This window comes from Terrapene carolina, unplaced genomic scaffold (assembly GCF_002925995.2).
Source record: "Terrapene carolina triunguis isolate 2854851 unplaced genomic scaffold, T_m_triunguis-2.0 Scaffold88, whole genome shotgun sequence".
Taxonomy (NCBI): Eukaryota; Metazoa; Chordata; order Testudines; family Emydidae; genus Terrapene; species Terrapene triunguis.
This window is the reverse complement of record NW_020664439.1, coordinates 25,968,168-25,990,463: the sequence shown is the minus strand read 5'-3', so window position 1 is coordinate 25,990,463 and position 22,296 is coordinate 25,968,168. Positions and strand designations below refer to the sequence as shown.

General features: G+C 43.6%; 1 protein-coding gene across 2 annotated transcripts in view; it reads right to left on the bottom strand.

Moving 5' to 3' along the window:
• The window catches only part of ARHGEF26 (Rho guanine nucleotide exchange factor 26), a 115,475-nt gene that overhangs the window by 27,163 nt on the left and 66,016 nt on the right, over positions 1-22,296 (bottom strand). For both annotated transcript variants that reach the window (XM_026650166.2, XM_026650167.2), the window contains exons 11-12: positions 17,116-17,270; positions 2,149-2,358 (exon numbers count right to left, since the gene is read on the bottom strand). In XM_026650166.2, coding sequence (XP_026505951.1) covers positions 2,149-2,358; positions 17,116-17,270 — 365 coding nt within the window. The remainder of the gene's footprint in view (positions 1-2,148; positions 2,359-17,115; positions 17,271-22,296) is intronic.

Below are 22,296 nucleotides of genomic sequence, written 5' to 3'. Positions count from 1 at the left end.
GATATGCCCTGTTCCACCCCGTTCCCCAAGACCCGTCCCTACCTCTCTCTGCCTCCTCTACGGAGCACGCTGCCACTCTGCTCCCCTTCGCAAGGGCCGTCGCCAGCAGGGAGAGGGGGAGGAGGAGCCGGAATGCACCACGTTGTGGGAAGAAACGGGGGATGGGGGGGAGCTTGGCTGCCTCAGGACCAAGCTTCCCTCCTCCTCTTTCTTCCCCCAGCGTGGCGCTTTTCGGCCCCTCCGCCCCTCCTCCTCCTCCTCTCACCGGGCAGGCAGCGTGCCACTCAGAATCGGCTTGCGTGCCGTCTTTGGCACGCGTGCCGTAGGTTGCCGACCCCTGATATATAGCCTCCTGAGCTGCAAGTACAGAACAGCAGTTGCCTTCCTGGGCTTCAGTGCAGTACCCAATAGTTGGCCAATTGAACCGAGTGTGTATAACAGCACACTGGGGTGTTGAGAGCTGGGACACTCTTCTGGATTAGAAAGATTTGGTGCAATTTAGAGGGAATTTGGCTATCAGAATGATCCACTGATATTGAGCAGAGAGTCAGCTGGGCTTAGAGTATATTGAAGGCTGCAGCTGGTTTGTGTGTAGACGCTGGGGAAAAAGTCTGTGGCAAAGGAGGAGGAAAGAGGGCAATGGAAAGGAGTGCGCATTGTCCAAAGAAAGGTCCTGCCATAAGTCAGTTCCCTCTTCCCAGTTACCAAACCCTTCAAACATACGCATACCAGAGGCATACAGCCCTAATCACACACCTTTCCAGCTGCTAAACCATACCACCGAAAGTAGTCATCCTATACTCTAGTCATAGATCTCCACAGAACCTAACAGCCTGCAATTAATTATGCTAGTGTAAAACTGCAGATAGCTACATATTACCATTATCTCAAGTATGGAGAAGTTTGCAACGAAGTTCTCTTATGCTGGTGCAGAAATTGTCTCTAATGCACTCCACAGATTTTTGTAATGTACAGATGTCACGTAATATCCCAGGCTAACATTCGTATTGCTCTTTAAATATGGGCTCTATCTTAAGATGGGTTGACATTATATAATTAGTAAATTTGCATACACATTCAGAGCACAGGAGCATCTATATAATTTCTTTGTCTTGTTCTAGTTTACCCTGGCTCCAGTCAAGTTACTGATCTGACTAGTGAGACGTAATTATGTGAGCTTAATCAGTTCAAAGAACAGATATTCTGATTGGAAAAAGATAAAAAAAACTACTTGTACAGAACCTGGAGTGGAATTCATTTGATACATATGAGAGAAATATACAAATTTCCCCAGGAGGCAAATTCAAGTGCCACTATAACGGCTCCCTTAACTGTTATGGGTAGAATTTTGCGTATTCTTTGTTCCTATGCCATTTTGCTCCAACCCATTATAAAATTATAATAAATAGTGAATCCAACACTTAAAAACCATAAGCAAATCACATACTGTACATACTTTTAAAATCTTATATGAGTCAATAATATGCAGCTTACTTCTACTGTAAGATGAACAAGTTAAGTTATTATATTTGACCAGTACATTGTCTAGTAGAGTGGGTCTGGAATTGAAAATGCTGTTTCACTGAAACCAAAATTTTTGGTGGGAAAGGGTCAGTTTCATCAGAGTCAGAAAGCAACAGCTGCATCCTATAATAGTTGATAACCCAGTGGTTAGGGCACTCAGCTAGGATGTGGGAAAAGCAGGTTCAAGTTCCTGCTCTGCCTGATTCAGACTATTGGCTATTCTGGTGTGGGTCTCTTTCAGTCTCTCTCTCTTTTTTTTTTTTCCCCACAAAAAAACCTCAATGTAGAATGGGAAATTTTTTGAAATCACAAAATTTGTCACAGGATGGGAAAACAGCTTCTGGCCCAGCCCTACTGTCCAGTGCAGGAGGTGTAACGGCTTACACTGTGCTGAGATATCTGGGTTTGGCAGCAGTTCCAGTTTGTTTTGTTACTTTGACCACTACAGTTGAGGCCTGTTATCAAGATGCTGTATGGGGACTCTGCTATGTTTTTTAGACTTGCTGAACAAACAACAGAGTAGAATGAAAGGACTCTATGCTGCAGCACCCTAGCTAAAAGAAAAATGCCTCAAATGAGAGGAGAGGGAAGGAGAGTTGGAGAAGTTTTTAGTTATCTACTTACTGAGTCTCAGTCCCCAGCAGCATCTCCACCTTCTCTCCTGCGTGGTTGCTAAGGACAGTTAATCTGAAGAGGTGACTTGTAGAGCTCTGCCGAGAGTACAGCATAGTGGAACTGTTCTTTACGGGTGAGGAATTCAGCTCCTCACTGTCACATTGTTCAACCAACAGCTGGTCCCTCAAGGAATAATCTGTGACATTGTAGCTCTCCTCACTGCAAAACAAGGAAAAAAACCTAACACTTTTGCTCAGAGTAAACATGTCCAGAAGCAAATTCAGGAGTAGCACCCATTTCCCAGGCTTTTCCACGGCACATAATTATTCTGACACTTTCAGCCCTTTAGCAACATTTCCCCCCCAAAAAATTTACAAAGCATCTGCTTGTCAAAGATGCAAAAGAAATTAATCTTTGCGCTTTAAGGCATTTCAGCGAGCAGCACAGTTTACACGGCTTTGACACTCCGTGGGTGATGTAAGCTTAACTTACTCCATAGCAAATGGAGAATAATGTCTTCTGGTTTATTTTCTGTAACTCCTAAGCAATACCTGACATCCAAAAGCAACTCTTTGTTTTAGAATATGCTTTACTAGAAGTTGCACACTTTGTTGCTTCTGTAGGCTGAGCACACTACACACACCAGGGACTCTTTGCATACCCCCCTCCCCAAGCTCTCTCTATGCCACCCTACCATCTACTTCTATTTCAGGGACTCCTTGCAACCTCCACCCTCATGCCAGGGACCCTGTGCACCTCCCCTTCCCCCACACCGGGGCTCTGTCCCCCACATCGCCGATACAATTGTCCCTGACGCTTCCCCCCATTGCAGATCTCTGGGTGCCCCTTCATAGCCCTCTTTCCCGCCACACCAGGGTCCCCCATTGTTCCACCACCAGGGGTTCTGTATGCCACCCCCAGTCCCCACTCAGTATGCACCCCAGGCCCCCGACAGCAGGGCTCTCCATTCTCTACCACTGCCAGAGCTTTTGTTTCTGTGTTCACCCCCCATTTCTCCCATGGCTGCATCCTCCATTCTCCCCCAACCATGCCAGGGGCTCTCTGAGCATCCCCATTCCCTTCTTCCCCCATCGTTTTTTTTCTCAGCCCCTTTCTGACTCAGAGAGAAGTCATTCAGTGTGTCAATTTTTTTTTAACTGTATTAGGAGGCTGAGTACAACTAAGCTGAGCTGGAGGGTGTTATGCTGGAAGATGTTAATTGTTGCCATCTTTGATCTACAGACAATTACAAAGGTGGCTGAAGCTCTGTGTGTGCTAACCAGATGCCCGGGGCACTGTGTGGCCCTCATTACTCTCATTTGGGTTGTTTTTCTCTTCTTCTTCATATTTTCACTAAAATAGGGTTCTGCTCAATGATTCCTAGGACATTCCCTGAAATTTTGGACTTGATCAGATGCAGCATTCAAAAGTTATCACATTACAAAAACAAATAGAGAAATGCCACTGAACCCATTAAACAGAATATACTTTCCCCACTTCCATTTTCCAAAAGTACGAACTCCTACATTTATAATAGATTGTGCAATATAAATAAACCTGTATTTAAAAAGGAGATGGTGGAAATAATGCTTTCTTGTTAAGCTTCCTGTTAATCTGCATTGTGATACAGGAGGGCCTGGGAACAGTGGTAGAGTGCTAGAGGGGAAATATATAAGCCCAAGGCTAATTAAGGCGGGTTCCCTGGAGACTAGGGAGAGTGGCTACAGGTTAATTGGAGCACCTGCAATCAAGGCCCTGTCAGGAACCTAATACTTGCTTCAGACAGTCAGGGAGAAGGAGAGAGGACTGGAGCTTGGAGATGTGTTGTGAGACCTGAAAGATCAGAGAACTGAAGTAAGGGAGACCCTGCCCCAGCAGGGGAGGGAAACTCCCGCCCCCAGTGTCTAAGGATCGAAGGTACCCACCCAAGGGGGAAGAGGGTAAGAACCCACAGGGGTTGAGAGGGGCTGGGGCTCAGAGTGAGGAGCAAACCCAGACCCCTCCCCAGCTTCCCTCTTTTACCACCTCCCCGGGCCACTAGCGGGGCCCTCGGTGCCCCAAGAGCAGGGGCAAGGGGTAGCATCCTAGCCCTGCCAAGAAAAGCGCAGGACCCACCATACTAACATTGGCCATCTTGTCACAGCATGTACAGGAGCTGGACCACAATCTATTTTTACAATGTTTCAAAACTTGCTATATGGCTATAACGCCATTATGGCTTCTAGCAAATGGTTGATGACTGCTGTCACCTATTCTTCTCACCTCGTACTGGCCTTGCTGAAATATAGTATAGTAACGTATATCTTTTAGACACATGATCTCTTTTTCCAATATGAGATAAATAAAAACCATACTATTTATTCTAGTGAATACAAAAAACAAGACCAGTGTGTGTGCTCGATAACTGCACTAAAAGTATTCAAAGACACACTGACAAGAGGTAGAGCTCAAAAGCTCCACTTTACCTTACAATGCTTATTATGAGGTGGCTTTGGGGAAGAAGGTGGGCAAGGATGTGTCATCTGAATTCTATAAATATATGTATTTTAAGATACCACTTTTCTTGGTGTTTTTTTTTTTTAAGTGATACTTAAACAATACAATGTGTGTACCTCCCTGCAGGCTCTGAAAAAAGCTGTTAACTGACAAACTCTCTTTACACCGCTAAGCATATTCCTGACAAAAATAATCAGAGGATTCTGGGCAAAAGAACTAATAAGCTATGGCTGCCTACAAATAAATACACCACAGCTGTCCGCTAACCACACACATTGAGCAATAGACATTTGGAAACAGAAGAACTCAGGACCTCTTTTCAGTCAGGTAAGGATAGGTTGAACTAGTTCAGACGGTGGTGGTGGGGGGAGGTGTAAAGGGGAAAACACACACAAGAAGATGCGGTATTCCATATAGTAGTGGGTGGTGGAGCATGCGCGTGCACACACACACCCACACACACGCAAGCTGTTCATTACAAACCAAGGAAGAAAATAAAATGAAGCACCGTTAGCATCTGAAGTACACTCTGAATGATATTCCAGGATTATTTGGACATGCAATAGCACTTGTATATATAATTTCTGAATTACTTTTGTTTAGGGTTACTAAAATGGGAAAAAATGGATGCCATGAAGAAATATAATTTTAAAAAATCTGTTACCCAAGACTTTTAAAAACTTACACTCCTTCTCCCTAAACAACTTAGTCATTCATCTTCCTAAATCTGAACCACTCTAGCTAATCAAGAATCTCTCTTTGCCATGTCTTCAGCTGTTGTGTAAGAGAATGCCTGGTCAGGTCATCTTGTTACTTGACATTTCTGTGCGCTGTCAGTAAACAGTTACTTCAACCCCTCCCAGGCTCCCATCCATTAACATTTATCTGACAACAGGTGCCTGAACTGTGGAGTCTCCAGCCATCTTCAGAAACATGCCTAAGCACTCCACCCTGTGAATCCAAGCGGGTTTCTTTTATATTTGTTGTTTTAGCCAACTTACTCATTCATGTCCAATTAGTGTAAAGAAATGCTAGAAAAGCCTTTCAAGGAGAAGTTCATCTTAATTACATTTCCAGTTCTTTAAATTGTTTACCTGCATTCAGCTACCAAAACATGATCCAAGGAGCATTCGAAAGAATTTGCACCACTTACTTTGGAAACGGACTTGCTCAGCTAAAAAAAAAAAAAACAAATTGAAAGCCTTTTTGCCTTGCCATTGGATATTTCCCACAATTGTCTTACAAATGACTGTAAATTCACCAGCTGTTCATCAAGATGAGTTACTTTTAAAAGGCAGCTGATAATTACCTAGCACTATCAGTTTCAGTAAGCCTACTCTGGATTGTAAACTGTGACAAGGCCCCCGCTACTAAAACCAGGCAGGGTCATTTTTCAGATTTATTGTCCCTCAAGGGCTTGATGAAACAAAGAAAAATCCCAAATCTGGTAATCTTCTGTACAGCAGCGCAGAAAAAAAAGATCCCATGGTCAATATATTTCTCAATTGTTTCTGATTGTGCAGTAAGAAATTCTCCTTTTAGTTCAAACCAGTAGTATTGATAGTTATACTCAGGGCCGACAAGGGGGGGGAAGCCGGTACAAATTACCGGGGCCCGGCTTTCCCCCCCTGCCCCCCCGTCGCCTTACCGGGGCCCGGCTTCCCCCCCCCCTCGTCGGCCCCGTTTAGCCGGTCCGCCCTTGCTGGGGGGCCCAAAAAATTTTTTTCACCGGGGCCCGAACCCGCTCTCGGCAGCCCTGGTTATACTAACTATGCTGGTATGGACTACTAATCCACGAATTCACCAGTCACCAATATGTGAACCAATTAGATACTAACCATCTAGCAATGAGATATGAATAGAAGACAATAATTCTAGGTTTCACAGTAACTGTTCTGTTTAATTTCAGAATGTTTGCTTTATTCAACTCTCCTTAAACAGATAATCCAACTGAACCATCACTCTTTCAGAGACTCTCTCTCTCTCTCTCCAGAAAATCAAAATCCACACTAGAGCTTAATCAAGTCATGACTTCACTTATGGCCTATAGGGTACAATATGAGTTGCACGGCCCCACTGAGGTACAGTCTATTTTGTAGATCTTTCCTTATTGTCTGCAGTAGAGAGATACCACTATCCACTTCTGTTAATAGCTGAAGTGTGTAAAACAGACTGACTCAGGATAATAGGTGGAAATATACACCACTCTCTGAACTCCAAACACTGATTTTATAACTTTGTGAGAGCAAATTTCTAAGAGATTTAGGGATTGAACAAAGGTCTGTTTGCATTATGTCCTGGTACCTCCGAATAGTGTGTTTTGCCCCTACTCATGTTGGCAGATATACATCAATTCACAAGCATGTGCACTGTCCAATAGAAGATGGCAGACCGAAGTCATTCATAGCCTGAAAATACTGAATACAAGCCCTGACAAAAGTCACATAACTATTTAGCACTAAAAAGATTAAGCAGCAACTCAATCAACATCCCATTTCGGATTATCTAATATCTATGTTCATCTTTTTGAGAAGACAGTAACGTTGATCTGCTTATTTCCAAGTAGTTCTTTCAAGCTTTCTTCTCTAAGCAGTAAATCACACAAAACAAAAGTACAGCCCCAAGCTATAAGATTTTACATCGCACACTATCAATCATTATTGTACAACCATGCAAGATAAAATCAGCACCGTCAAACCAGAACACATGGCATATGCTTCTTCACTACATAACTAGAGATTCTCCCCCCTTTTCTGATTATTATTATTATTAAGTAACTTCTCTGCTCAGCAGAATAAAAATTGCAGAGAGGTAGTTTAAGATTCATTTCAACTTCTGGAAAGCCACTTGTAATATGTCATTGACTAACAGCTCTGCTTTCCTTCTTTCTGCTTTTTGAATTCAACCAAAACATCCAATTTAGACACTGGCAAGGTTCAGAAGGTGTCAAACCGCACAAAATCTCATTGCAAACTCAAAATGTTTAAAAATACTTATTCCCTGTCCAAACAAAGTCTCAGTGAATTAAGTGAGTGTTTTGTTGTAGGACTATGCCAATTATTTTAATATAATTAAATAAAAAAACTGATATCTTCTAGATAAGGTTCCTCTAAGCAGTGGCAGGACACCGTGCCCTAAATCATACATTACCACTGTACAAATCAAAGTAAGCAGTGCTATATAATAGAGGTAGGCAAGCCAACAAAGGCATCAACCTGGTTCTGGCTTATCTCTGTGTCCATGGAATACTATAAACCAAAGAAATGCCAACCCAGGGAGTATGTTCTTGCAAGGATAAGGGCCTTATATAGCACTCCATGTGTTTTCTTATGAATAATTGTTTTGGACAGATTCCATCACTTGGCATGGGCTTTAACTTGTAGAAATATGTGAGACTCGGAGCTGCAGCATCTTCATTTGTTGTAACTAGCCAGATCTATAATCTGAACCAGCAGTTCTCAAACTGTGGGTCGGGACCCCAAAGTAGGTCTCAACCCCATTTTAATGGGGTTGCCATGGCTGGTGTTAGACTTGCTGGGGCCTGGGGCTGAAGCTGTAGCCTGATTCCCACTGCTCGGGGCCGAAGCCCAAGGGCTTCAGCCCTGGGTGAAGGAGGGGCTCAGGCTTCGGCTTCAGCCCTGGGCAGTGGGGCTCAGGTTACAGACCCCGCTGCCTGGGGTTGAAACCCTTGGGCTTCAGCTTTGGACCCCCGTCCTGGGTCATGTAGTAATTTTTGTTGTCAAAAGTGGTTCATGGTGCAATGAAGTTTGAGAATCCCTGATCTGAACCATCATTCTAATGTGCTACTCTCTTCCTTCTACTTTATTTTGAAAATATGAATATGGTAAGCATTTATGAATTAGAAATATAACAGTAATGGTGCAAGCAGATTTTGTTTGGTCTGTCTACTGTACAGGTAAAAATATCACTAACGTATGTTATTTTACAGGACTGTAGGAAATCAAAGAGTTTTCATTTTTAATATTAAGTCTCATGATATTAAGAACAGAGTATACAATCAATGAAGCATATGCCCTCATCTCAAAAGATGTATTTCCTCTCTTGCAAAAATATAGTTTCTTTTTGTGGGGAGGGAAGTTAAATTACTTTGAGATATTTACACTCTACTGGAGGGCTAGACCTCCCTATTTTAATAGTACTCTATATTTGTATACTATTATATAAAGTATAGCTGCTTAAACCAAACATTTCCATTATATCTTACTGCTGGCTGGCTCTATAAGGAAATACAGAATTTAATATTTTCAGTTCAAGCCAGATTCTTGATCTCGATAGTTTTCCACTAGCATAAAGGAATTCCTTCTGACTTACACCAGTGTAAACCAGATCAGTCAGACCCCACATCTGTTTTGTCCGCAAGGAGTGAGAAACAGCTGCAATTGCTAGACAGAATGAAATTTCAGTTTTTGCACTAAAATTAACACGAGTCTTCAGTCCCCACACACCCACAAAGTTAATTTCCTGATGAAGCAATGTGTATTGAAAAGAAAGACAGAGATAAGCACACCTGAATTCTATTGGGATTGTCATATTGGGCACTAAATAATTAATGATTCCACCTCTTAAAACCCCCCCTTCATATTCATCACAAATCTCAAAATGCCACTTGCAACCAGGAAATAGCAATGCTGACACAGATTGACAAAATATGCAGATATGTAAAACTTCAAAAACTACACTATAGCAAGCAATTTTTATGATTTTTTTAAAAAACAAAGACCAATTTTCAGTTCGATTGTAATTTGCAAGTTAGTTTCCTAGGCACCAACTCAGCAACAATATAGGATTTCCCACAGCAAGCAAGCTCATATAAGATTGCAGAAGCACACTTTCATGGATATATGAGACAAAGAAGCCAGAACTATTGTGTTGCTAAACTGGACCTCCTTAAGATTTGAAGAACTCATTTTAATCCCCTAGATGGAATAATATTTTTCCCAATATTGGAAGATTTCAGTAAATGTAATTTTTTTTTTTTAGTGACATGCAGTTGAAGAGTTACGAGCAGCTTCCACTTTTCAACAGGCAGGAAGTTAAATTATTAGTTTTTGCAAGACCCCATTATAATCCACCAAGAAGCCCCAAGCCCCCACCCCACCCCAGGCCCACCCCTTCTCTCAACCCACTTCTTCCCACCCATTTCTGCCCCCTCCCCGCTCCTCCCCCTCTCCCAGCAGCGCCGCCAGCACACCACGGAACAGCTGATCACTGAGGATGGGAAGCACTGGGAGGGAGAGGGAGGAGTTGATTGGTGGAGCCGCCGGTGGACAAGAGGTGTTGGGGGCAGGGGGAAGGGAGCTGGCTGCTGGTGGGTGCTAAACACCCACTAATTTTTTTTCTGTGGTGCCTAGGCAATAAATATGTCCCGAGACCTCCCAGAAGTCTCCAGTAAAATCATGGGGAGGGGAACACTTGACAATCCTGATAGTTCTAAGGTAAAAGTAGTTGTTGTGGCATTGAGTGCACTGGATAAGATACACTACATGTTGGGATAGGCATGTGTGGGATCCATGGATCTTGAAAGGTGTGTTGTGTGGGCTGTTGATCCTTGTTGCAGTGGAGATGTATCTGCAGGTTTTGCATCTGCTGTTCTGGCAGGGTCTGATGCTGCTTGGAGAGTTGGTGTGTCCTGGTCTGCAGGGAGCTTGCTTCTGATGATGAGCTTGGAGAGATTGTGGGGGGGAAGGGGTTATTTGAAGGTCAGAAGTGGGGGTTCAGGAAAGAACTTTCCTGAACTAAATGTCCCAACAACTATGGTGCTGACCAGAGCCACCGCGACTCAGTGCTTTACATTCCGTGACCCAGTACTGGGTACCCACAGTTTGAAAACCACTGGAATAAAAGACATTACTTCATTCTCCTGGCCTCTCCGGTATCCTGAGACCAACACGGCTACAAATACACAAGTAAAAAAAGCTAGAAAATGTATAGTAAATAAACCCAAATTATTCCTTCACTCTTTCAAATGGGTCTTTTTAAACCAATAAAATGTAAGTACAAATGAATCCGTTATTTTAGCTTATTACCATTAAGAATACCTGCAAGTTCTACACTGAAATCTTTAGTATTTCATTACAAAAGTTGCTTCCTTTTGTTTGTGTTGAGGTATCTACTTGCCCCTTTAATTAGGAAACTGAGGTTTTTCCTTTTTTTTGGCATCTGGTGCACAAACCCAGTTTTACAAGCAGCTGTGAACAGGTAACATTCCAAAGTATTATTTAACCTTTGGGTGGTTTCCAATTTATGAAGTCCAGCTGCATTCCATTGCTAAGATCATCTCAGGAGTTGACAAGCCATGCAGCCATTAAACAGACATGATTTTAGTGGTATCTTTAGGGGATTACAGAAAGTGAGCTGAAAACATTTAATAACTCTATATCCTCACTAAAATAGAGGTCTCCTTGCAGTTTGAGAGAAACCTTTTAATAATCTTCAATATTGCCGTTTGAGGGGTCTTTTTTGAATGGGTGAATAAAGAACATCTGCTTCAACTATAGTTAAACATGGCATGAACTCACTACTTCCTGAGTAGAAAGGGAGGACTATAGCATGCCAGCTCAAATGCAGCCACTCCATATTGAAAGCTGGAATCCCTAACCAGACCTTCTTGACCCCTGGACTGTGTGCATAGGAGCTACCTGATCCAGGTAGATTCAAGAGGGAGCTCTGTTCTATCCTTAGCAGAATGCTGCTAGAGCGTACCCTTCCAGGCTTTAGTGAGAAGTTATAGGGATGGTCCTGCAGACAGTTCATTTTCTGAGCTCTCTGACTGGTTGGGAAAATGTACGTTATAGAAACACTGTGATAAATGGCAACATATGAATAGTTATCTAAACCTAGCAATTCCATAACAGTGACTCAGGTCAAGTTCAGAATGGATATGTTTTATACACACAATTGTAGCAAGGGGAGAGGGGATGGCCCTGAAGTTCAACCTGGGAGGAAAACATAAAAGAGATTAATGTTACCTAGCAAAAATATATAGATTTCTATTGAGGTACCTTTATTTTAAAGCAGCACTGTCTATATCTCAGGTGTCACATGCAAACCTTTTTATAGGTAGATTTAGCCTGCTTGAGGTATTTATGTGAAACCACATAAAATATTTGGTTTCTGTAGAATTGAATCTTTAATTTAAAAAAAACAAAACAAAAACTACTTGCTCTCATAGTTGTGAAGAAAACCTTCAAGATGTGACCCAAGTACAGCCAATAAAGTGCTGTCTACCTGATACAAAAAGCCTGAAATAATGACTCAAGAGACAAAGGGTGTGAATTCCTCTGCCCCCTAGGATGTTTAAATTTGAAGGGTCATTACTGGACTTTAATGTCAATGTGAACCATTTCATTAGCAATCATGTTAGTAGATGGAATGGAGATGAGTGTGAAGCACAGGGGACTAGAATTTGGTGTTGCTGCAGGAAGGAAAACACAGAGGAAGAACAAGAAAAAAAAACAGGAAAGAAGGATGGGAAAGGTAGAAAAAGTAAAAAATAGTGGTGGTAATTTTTCTCATTGAGTAATGATGAATACAACATATACTGAATACATACATAACAATAATAGCTGAATATTTAGCTGTTACCTAAGGGCCACGGTCTACCATTAAATCTTTGACATCAATGGGAGAGCCACCATGCATGGTGGTTAGTGACCAGCACTAAAGTCCATCGACCATAAAAGTGGGATTTGAGTCTCTCCAAGAGTTGGACACCCTGGATACATAGTCTTCCATCAAACGTTCAACAGATAGAAATCATAAAGGTTGTATTAAGAAGGCCAGAAAAGTTTACGTAAAAAAATCCATGTGCAATTTTTATATTAAAAATGCAGATCTTGTCTACGTCCTGGAAGACTCCACAGAAGCTGGAAAATAAACTGAATCAGGAAATCACAAGAAGCTGAATACTAAACAATGGAGAAGGGATGGAATTTTTAGCCACTATTTAAAGCTCTGGGCCAGAAGGTAAAAAAAGATGCTGGATTCAGGATATACCGTATATACTCGATCATAAGCCGGTTCATTTATAAGCTGACCCCCTCCTCCCCCAAGATGGATAAGTAAAAATGGAAATTTTTTATAACCCTGTAATTCAGGGGTCAGCAAACTTTGGCTCCTGAGCCATGAGGATAAGCCGCTGGTGGGCCGAGATGGTTTGTTTACCTCGAGTGTCCGCAGGCACGGAGGTAAACCTAAGCAAACAAAGTGTCCTGGCGCGCCAGCTGGGCCGGGACAGCAACTAGTGGGGAGAAGCTGGGAGTCAGGGGAGTAACCCCTGTGACCACCCCCATGACCCACCCCTAGCCTGGGACCCCCACACTCTCCCCATCCCATCCCTTCCCACCTTATCTGGGGAGGGCCAGGGGAGGATGTCTCTGGCCTGGCTGGAGCTGCTCCGACAGGCTGGGCAGCATAGCTGCAGCCTGCTCCGGCAGGCCAGACCGGGCGGCGCGGCAGCAGCATGTTCCGGCGAGCTGGGCCTGGTGGCACGGCCGTAGCGTGCTCCGGCGGGCCGGGTGGCGTGGCCACAGCCTGCTCTGGAGGGTGGGGCCGAGCGGCACAGCTGCAGCCTGCCAGCCCCAGAGCTGCAGCTGCTTCGGAGGCTGGGGGGAGAGCAGCGTGGCCAGAAGCGGAGAGACTCTGGCCCTACCTCTTCCCTTCTGGCTCTGCTGCCTCTCCTTGCTCCCTCTGTTGGGGGGAGGGGCTGTGTCCCACCTCTCCCTCTCTCTACCCGTTCATAAGCCGACCCCCTTCTCTGGTGCTTCTCTTTTTTACTAAAAAAATTTGGCTTATGAACGAGTATATACAGTAAGTTGCCAACTGTCAATTCCCCCCAGGCAGGAGAGATGCGGAAGAGAATGACTCAGTTGAGGTACAAACAGTGGAGCCCAGGCCTCACACACTTTTGGTTGAAGGAACAGTGAAGAGTGAAGCAGTGGAAGAGCCACTCAAGCAGGTTCCCTCACCGACCTTGTGGATTTATCATTAGAAATCCATTTGGTGTTAATGCTCTGTGGCCCAACGGAACCATGCTGCCAGCAGGCCAGCTGCACAAAAGCACAGCATCTCACTGGGCGTCTCCTGTGATCGGCTAGCTTCAAGGGCCAGAGCCCCAGGCTGTTCTGCAGCAGACACTGCAGTGCCCTAACCCCTCACAGAACAAGCATGCTGAAGCAACTCTGAGTTTCCTGCTTCTTTGTGATACACAGAAGAGTAAATGGGGCCGTAAGCGATCCCCAAAAGTGCATTTAATATACTTATGCATGATTGGGGTGCACAGCAGCATGATGTTTAAAGCATAAGCCTCTAAAATATTTCAGAGTTGCATGGGATTTGGCCATATGATGCCCATTAAAGCGAGGGGAATTGGGTTGCTAAATCCCATTCAGCTATTTGAGAACATAAAGGTAGGCTGTTAAGTCTTACCATTACAAATGCAGGATGAACTCAAACTAGGGGCCATGGAGGGATCTGACTAGGAAAGCACTGTAGGAATAAAAGCATAAAACCCTATGTGGAGCATGCCTAAGTGTTCAGTATCATGAGGTTTCTTGACCTTTATCTTATAGCTAAATCTCACTGAACAAATGCTTTTCTGGAGTGCTTGCTCACTGTAATACACAAAGGCAGTTCTTTTAATGATGCTTCTGGTATGTAAAACATTTGTAACTTGAAGTCTTTGTATCAAGATTTGAGGACTTCAGTAACTCAGCCAGAGGTTAGGAGTCTATTACAGGAGAGGGTGGGTAAGAGTCTGGGGCCTGCGATGTGCAGGTCAGACTAGATGATCGCGATGGCCCTTTTTGGCCTTAAAGTCTGAATCTAAATGTAAGTACTGCTCTACGTGCAGAACATGGTTGGACCAACACTGCTTGTCAGTTATCTGTGGGACCACTTTGACATACACCATCAATCCTGGCCTTTAAAGAATTTGGACTTAATCACTCCTCATTGTGCTAACTGAGCTCTACAAATATGGTTAACGACTTGGCCAGGGCAAGTGAAAATAAGCTTCAGGATACAGAGCGAAAACTCATTTTGCACAATTTCAAGCAGCTGAATGATTAGGACTTATAATACAGGGGTGCAGCAGAGTGATTTTTATGGCAGCCGTGAAAAATGCATGTGAAACCCAAATGTGCAAATATAAATACATAGTGTTTTAAACTTGAATATCACCTTCAAAATATCCATGGTTACATCAAACTAGAGGAACTGTACCAATGGTGTTAGTACAGTCATTAAATTATTTAATGTTCTAACATGTGTAGAAGCCAGTTCAAGTTTAACTTTGAACAACTGCATGGAATGGATTTTTTTTGCACAGCTAAGGGGCAATGGATCATATAAAATAATATAATTAGTAAGTTTGTCTGGATTTGTGCAGCACATATTTTGTGATCAGAATGACTGTGGTAGGATCACAGGAATCAATACTTTTCAACTTCATATGTTTACTTAGAAAGATCTTGGTACAGTGAATATATAAACTCCATCGTTAAGATCAAGTTTTATTTACTGTAACTCATAGGGTCCACTGGGATATCACAGACTCCAACAGCTGGAAGATGTTATAAATCAAAAGCACCAGTGTTTGGAGAGAATACATAATTTTTTGTAATAATCTGGGAAGCTGGGCAACCAAGCTATCGCACAGGAAACCAATAAACAATGTAACAACAGAGATAATACACTTTTTCATTGTTTTTTAACTCAGAAGTTTACTTAGCTACCAGCACAATAAAATATTAACGCTAGTCCCCTGAGAACAGAAAGAAACATGATGTTTAAAGATACGTGGTACAAATCTGTGATGTGCTGCCAATGTTTCAAAAAGGGCTTCCATAAAAATGTTCCCTGTAGCCCAGGAGTGGGCAAACTTTTTGGCCCAAGGGCCATATCTGGGTGGGGAAATTGCATGCAGGGCCATGAATGTAGGGCTGGGGCAGGGGGTTGGGGTGCGGGAGGGAGTGTAGAGGGGCTTGAGGGGGTGTAGTGTGCAGGAAGGGGCTCAAGGCAAGGGGTTGGAGCGGAGGAGAGGTGTGGGGTGTGGCAGGGAGCTCACGACAGGGAGTTGGGGTGCAGCAGAGGGTTGGGGGGCAGGGTGCAGAAGGGCGCCAGGCTCTGGCGCCGCTTACCTGGAGCGGCTCTGGGGTGGCAGCGGCGCATACCGGAGCCAGGAAGCAGCCAGCACCATGACCCTGAGGCCCCTGGAGGGGCGGGGGGCACGGCCCTTGCTTGTGGGTACCTTCCCTGAAGCTCCCATTGGCCACGGTTCCCTGCCCTCTGCCCCTGCCCCCCCCCAGGGCCGCAGGGACATGGTGCCAGCTCCTTCCAGGAGCGGCTCGTGGCACCACAGGGGTGGCAATTCCGCAGGCCGGATCTGGCCCACGGGACGTAGTTTGCCCACCCCTGCTGCAGCCTGTGATAAACCTTGTGTCCCAGCGGCGTGTGTACTACAGTGAACAGGCTAGGGAGAAATCTATTCACTTGAACATAACCAAGAACTAAGGCAGCAAACAAATCATGCTGCACTTTGCTGGAAGTGTTCACATTTTGTTTCTGAAAAATGTATAAACTACAACAGAATTATAGTATAGTGCTCAATTGTACTGTTTGAAGCACAGGCTCAAGCTTTTAGAAATCTTTTTTAAAATACCTGATATTTGGTGTAACTGGTCAACCCAAAAGCAAAACATTTGCTCTTCAAAACTATTTTTTAGTAACCACAGAGCAAATAATCTCTGTCAGGAATGATACAGCAGCATCTGCAGAGGGCATGAACTCCATCAAAGGCAGAGGAATGACCGTAACGTTTCCTTCAATTTGGTGGTGGAATTTTAACAGGGTGCTCCCAGCAGCCTCCTCTATCACACCACTGATACAGATTCTCCATGAAAGAATAGTATGGAGAGACATTCCTGCTCTACATATTTATTTATCTTGCTAAAATGTATACCTTTGCTGAGTCACTATGATTGGATTGGATTTTCATTTCTGTTTGACCCCCAACCAATGCAATGCTGAGTATGGTCTGATGGAGAAATAGAAGAGACTCAAAAATTCCTCCTTAATTCATTCATTCTTTGTACAGGCACAGCATACCAAAATGTATGACTACAAAATTGTTGATGTTTTGGCAGCACTTAACGCATTTTTAGTCAACATTTCCACTTACACGAGGTTTTGTTTTTGTGCTGCAAGCATATTATGCATAACCACTTCTTCTCATATCTTCCTCAAACATGAAAACGGTTGCTAAAGGAATAAACTAAAAATGCCTTGGGAACAATAAATTATACTTGAGGTAAATATTGAATAAACTTAGCCCTTGTGAAGCCAGGAAGTTTACATTCTCATTTCCCAAGGGTGACTCATGCAACATTCAAGACAATTGTGGCTTGTGTGTGATTCAAGGAATTAGACACACATGCAGTTTTATTGTGTTGAAGCTCTTACCTCTTCTTCTTTGTGATAATGAGGACATCATTGAAGAGGAAGAAGTACACTTGCTGCTTACTGGTCCTTTTAGAGAAGAGTCCAGTGTCTTCCACATATGCTGTTAATTCACCCCTTTTCACTAACCACCGGGAAGAGGAGACCAGTGGAAATGGCTACAAAATAAGAAAACATTTTAATCATAAGTCACAAGCCTTCTGTGAGACAAAGGAGTATCAGGATCACTTGAAAAAATGCATGACTAAACTCAAAACATAGAAATAGGAGTATAGGTGTCAAATAGAGACTTCAAGATTCAAAGTAATGTACAATACAGGAGATACTTGCTAATAGTGGATGCTTTAGAAGTACTGGCTACCTTCACACTATATCTGCTAAAATCAATTGAAGAATAAACAGAATGTGGAATTGAGCACGCTGTGAAATGGGAGCTAACAACATATTTCCACCTAATGCAGAACTAAGTGAATCTCTTAAGAAGGGCAGAAATAAAATGGTGTTTAAATATTCCCAGACCACAGTCTCTCAAAGCAGAATTAAAGTTACAAACAGAAAATTTACCAGATTAGCAGTTACTAAAATACAAGAGGTCTGAAAGTCAGTAAAGTCACAGCAAAGGTTAAAACAAAAGCAAATGTTGTATCTGAAAGTCAGGAAACAGCAAAACCCATAGCTATCAACACCTAAACATCAGAAAAAGAACAGTTACTTTCCCTACTACAGGTTTCAGAGTGGCAGCCGTGTTAGTCTGTATCTGCAAAAAGAACAAGAGTACTTGTGGCACCTTAGAGACTAACAAATTTGAGCATAAGCTTTCGTGGGCTACAGCCCACTTCATCAGATGCATAGAATGGAACATATAGTAAGAGGATATATATATACATACAGAGAACATGAAAAAGTGGAAGTAGCCATACCAACTGTAAGAGGCTAATTAATTAAGATGAGCTATTATCAGCAGGAGAAAAAAAACTTTTGTAGTGATAATCAAGATGGCCCATTTTAGACAATTGACAAGAAGGTTACTACAGTAATTGTGGCTCTTGGAGATGATGTTGTCAGGTACAGATCTTACAGTAGTGCACATGTACCCCATGGTGCACGAGATATTTTGAACAGCAGTCCACTGGAGCCGCACATGCATCCTGTGCCTCCTCATGCTCCTCCATGAGAGCAAAAAGGGCGGAGCAGCTGTGACTTTCCCTTAGTTCCCCCACGGTTGCGGAGGACTCTGAAAAGCAGGGATGGAGGGTGGGCCGTGGGATCCAAACTGACTGTATCTTATAGCTATTGTAGAGTAAGTAACCCTTCTTTCTTCTCAAATGTGTGTCCCTATGGATCCCTTTGTAGTTGACAGGCAAACAGCATCCTCTAAATGGTGGGAATGAGGTGTTTCAGCAACATTAGTGAAATAACGATTGCAGCACCACTCCCATGAACTTGGCATCTGACCTGGCTGCCATTTCAAGGATGTAATCTTTAATGAAGGTAAGTGAGTTGCTCCATGTTGCTGCCTTGCAGATCTCAAATATCAGCATATTTCTGAAGCTGGATCAAGACACTGCCTGTGCCCTGGTGGAGTGCACCTTGATATTTGGAGGCACAGGACCATCGGCTATCTGATAGCAGGCAGAAATACACTGGGAGGATGACACTGAGGTGCCACGTGGGGTTGGGTCTCTAACGGGAGGGTAGTATGCAGAAGGACTTTGAAGAAAATGGATACTGTTTGATACGAGAAGACTGAGCACAACTGCACCAGAATGTGACATGCCAATGTTAATACAAGGTGGACCTTGAGAGTTAAACGCTAGGCCAGACTGAAACTCAGCATGTAGTCGAGGACTCTCTATCTCAGGGTCTATACTCACTCTAGATTGCATCAGGTTGCCCATATGGAAAATCTTTTCCATTTAGAGGAGTAGGATTTCCTAGTAATGACTTCCTGCTCTGTATGAGAATTTCCTGAATTTGTATAGAGTAGTGTCTGTCTGTAGCCAACACCCAAACCATCAAGTGCAATGATTGTGGGTTGGGATGCAATACCTAATCATGATTCTGAGATATGACTGAACAGGCTGGGAAATATATGGGAGGCCCACTGCAAATATCCAGCTGGTCTGACAGACAGAACTGCCTTGGCCAGGGAGAAAGTTGTCTAGACAAACATGGGAGTTTGATAAATTCCAGCCTTGGACACTGGAAAGCATGTTTTATTATTTTGTTTGTTACCATACCCGTCTCTTTTTCTCTTGCTTAGTATCACTTAAATCTATTTTCTTTACTATAAACCATCTCAGTGGTGTTATACTGAAGTATAGCTGAGGACTCGCACTTAACTAATAGGCTAGTGTGTGCACTGTCTCTTTGGAGGCAGCAACTTAAAAATTTCTGAGAGTGTCCAGTGACAGGGACTGGACACTGCAGAGACACATCTCTGGAGAACTCTGGAACTGAGGTCCACTGACTGCTACCTGCAAGGCAACGTTAAGTCTGGCAGAGTCTCAAGAAGTTAGCTGATGAGGCAGGGAGCTGACAGATTAAAGCTCCAACAAAGCTCTTTCTTGTGAGGCAAGGAGGTAACACAGTGGCTTACAGTTCTGGGGAGAACAGACAGAAATCCTACACAGGCTAATCTTATGGCCCTGAGCTCCAGGACGTTTACAGAGTTTCAAGTCATCCTGGGACCAGGTTCCCTGCATCTGCAGATGGTTCAACCTGTCCCTGAGGTGTCTGTGAGGAGTGTCATGTCAAGGCAGGGTCACAGCATTCTTGGGCTGCAGCCATGAATTTAGCTACCACAGGACCTGAGGTGGACCTGTGGCTCTTGTTCAAGTGGTTGCCTAGATAGTGAGTGCTCTGCCATAGAATTAGGGACTGCAGATGAAGCCTGGCAATTGGAATCACATATGTGCATGCCGACAAGTGGCCTACTAGTCCTAAGCAAGCATGCACCATTGTCATCAGATCAGATTTTATGGAATCTGTCACTGACTGAAGAGACCAGAACCTGTCCTCTGGTTGGCAGGCTCTTGCCAACTGAAAGTCTTTGATAGCCCCTAGGAACTCTATCATCTGAGATGAGTTGAGAGAATTTCTCACAGTTCACTAGGAGGCCTAGCTGAGGAAACATGAAGAAGACATACCCTAGGGCTGTTGCAGTCTCCTGCTGAGACCTGCTTCTGATCAGCCAGTCTTCTAGGTAATGATACATGTGAATGCCCTGTCTTCTTAAAACATGCTGCTACCACTGCCAGGCATTTTGTGAACACTCTTGATGGCATGGAGAGTCCAAAGGGCAATACCCTGTACTGGTAATGGTTGGACCCTATTATGAATCTTAGGTATGTCCTGTGGGCTGCCTGGATAGCTATATGGAAGTACACAACCTGCAAGTCAAGAAGCATAAAACCATTCTTGAGCCTGAAGAAATGGGAAGATGGAAGCAAGTGTAACCATCCTGAACCTGAGGCTGCGCATGTATATGTTGAGTCTGTGTGGGTCTAAGATAGGACGAAGATCCCCTTTCTTTTTGGGGCCAGGAAATGCCATGAGTAGAAAGAAGCCTCTTCCCCCTCCTCCTCCCCCCCGCCCCAAATTCTGCTGGCACTTTCTCTATGGCTCTTAGATGAAGCAATGAGGCCACTTCTGTTTATAACAGGCTCTTGTGAGAAGGGTTCCTGAAGAGGGTGGGGGAGGTGGGGATGGGAGGAGGTAAGGAATGAAATCGGATAAGGATTTCTAGCACCTATCTGTCCAACTTTATGGCAGACCATGCCCAGTGAAATGGGGAAAAGTGGATTCCAAAGGTTGCATGTTCTTAATTGGCTCTGTTGTAGTTCCTGAAAGCCCAATTAAATTTGCTAACAAGCCACAGGAGCAGGGTACATCACTGAGGAGGAGGAAGATGGTGTTTCCTGCTTCATTTGGGCTTCTCTTTGGGAGGCTAATCGGGCTGTTTAGCACAGCATAGTGGCTTCCTCTGTCTCATCGGGGTCTGGTAACTGTATGGTTTGCAATAAGGGGCTGGGGTATAGATCCCTATGGGGTGCAAGGTGGCCTCTGTGTCCTTTAAGGAACGTAGTGTGTTATTTGTGTGCTCACTGAATAACTCCATCTCTTCAAAGGGCAGGTGGATTATTGTAACTTGCACTTCCCTGGGAATGCCAATGCTTGAAACCATGAATCTCACCCCATTGTCACTACTGTGGCGATAGAGCTAGCCAGTGTTTGAAACATCCATTGCAACTTGGAGGGCGTTTTAGCCACTTACTGGCCCTCATTGACGATATCCTTGAATACACTTCCCTGCTCTCAGGTGGGAGCTTAGACAGAAAGGCTGTTACTTCATCCCAATTCAGGAAATTATTTGTCCAGGAGGATCTGACAATTTGCACCTGTAGCTGAAAAGAGGCAGAGGAGTAGGATTTCTTCCCAAACAGGTTGAACTTTGTTGAGTCCTTGTCCTTTGGGACGCTTTTGCCAGATGTGGATTTCTCCTGCACTACTGAGATGACAAAGGGGTGGGTGTACAAGTACTCAAACTTTTTTTTAAAGGGACTTAATACCATTTTCCCACCCTTTCTGCAGCAGATGGTATAATGGCAGCTGTTTGCCACAGGGCCTCTTCAGGGTCAAGAAGTGTCCCATTTGTTGGAAGAGTGATCCTGGGTGGGCCTGACATTGCTAGTACATCAGGTATCAGGTTTATCAGACCCATAAGGAATGATTAAGAGGGCCGACAGTGGAGTGAGAAAATATTTTTCAAGCATGTGAAAGGTTTTCCAGAAAGCACAAGGAGGCATAGGATGCATACATGGCCCCAATGGCCACAGCTGTTCAAAAGACTCCAACCTTGCTCGCATGAGGCGCACATGCACCTACACTGGGATCTGTACTGACATCATCTCAAAGACTAACATGGAAATACTTGGGCTAAGTCCCAACATCCATATTAAAGATGTTTCTGGCTAGGATTTTTTTCCCCTTTGGTAATGAAAATGTCTGATGTATATTTCTATTTCTCCTGTACATGACATAAAAGTATTCATTTTCTTGGTCTCCCCCCCCCCCCCCGAATAGTTATGAAAATTGTTATAATTCTAGTTACTTGCGTATATGCTTGTAAACTGTGCATAAAAACAAAATATATGCATAAAGTTTAATGACCCATATATGAAC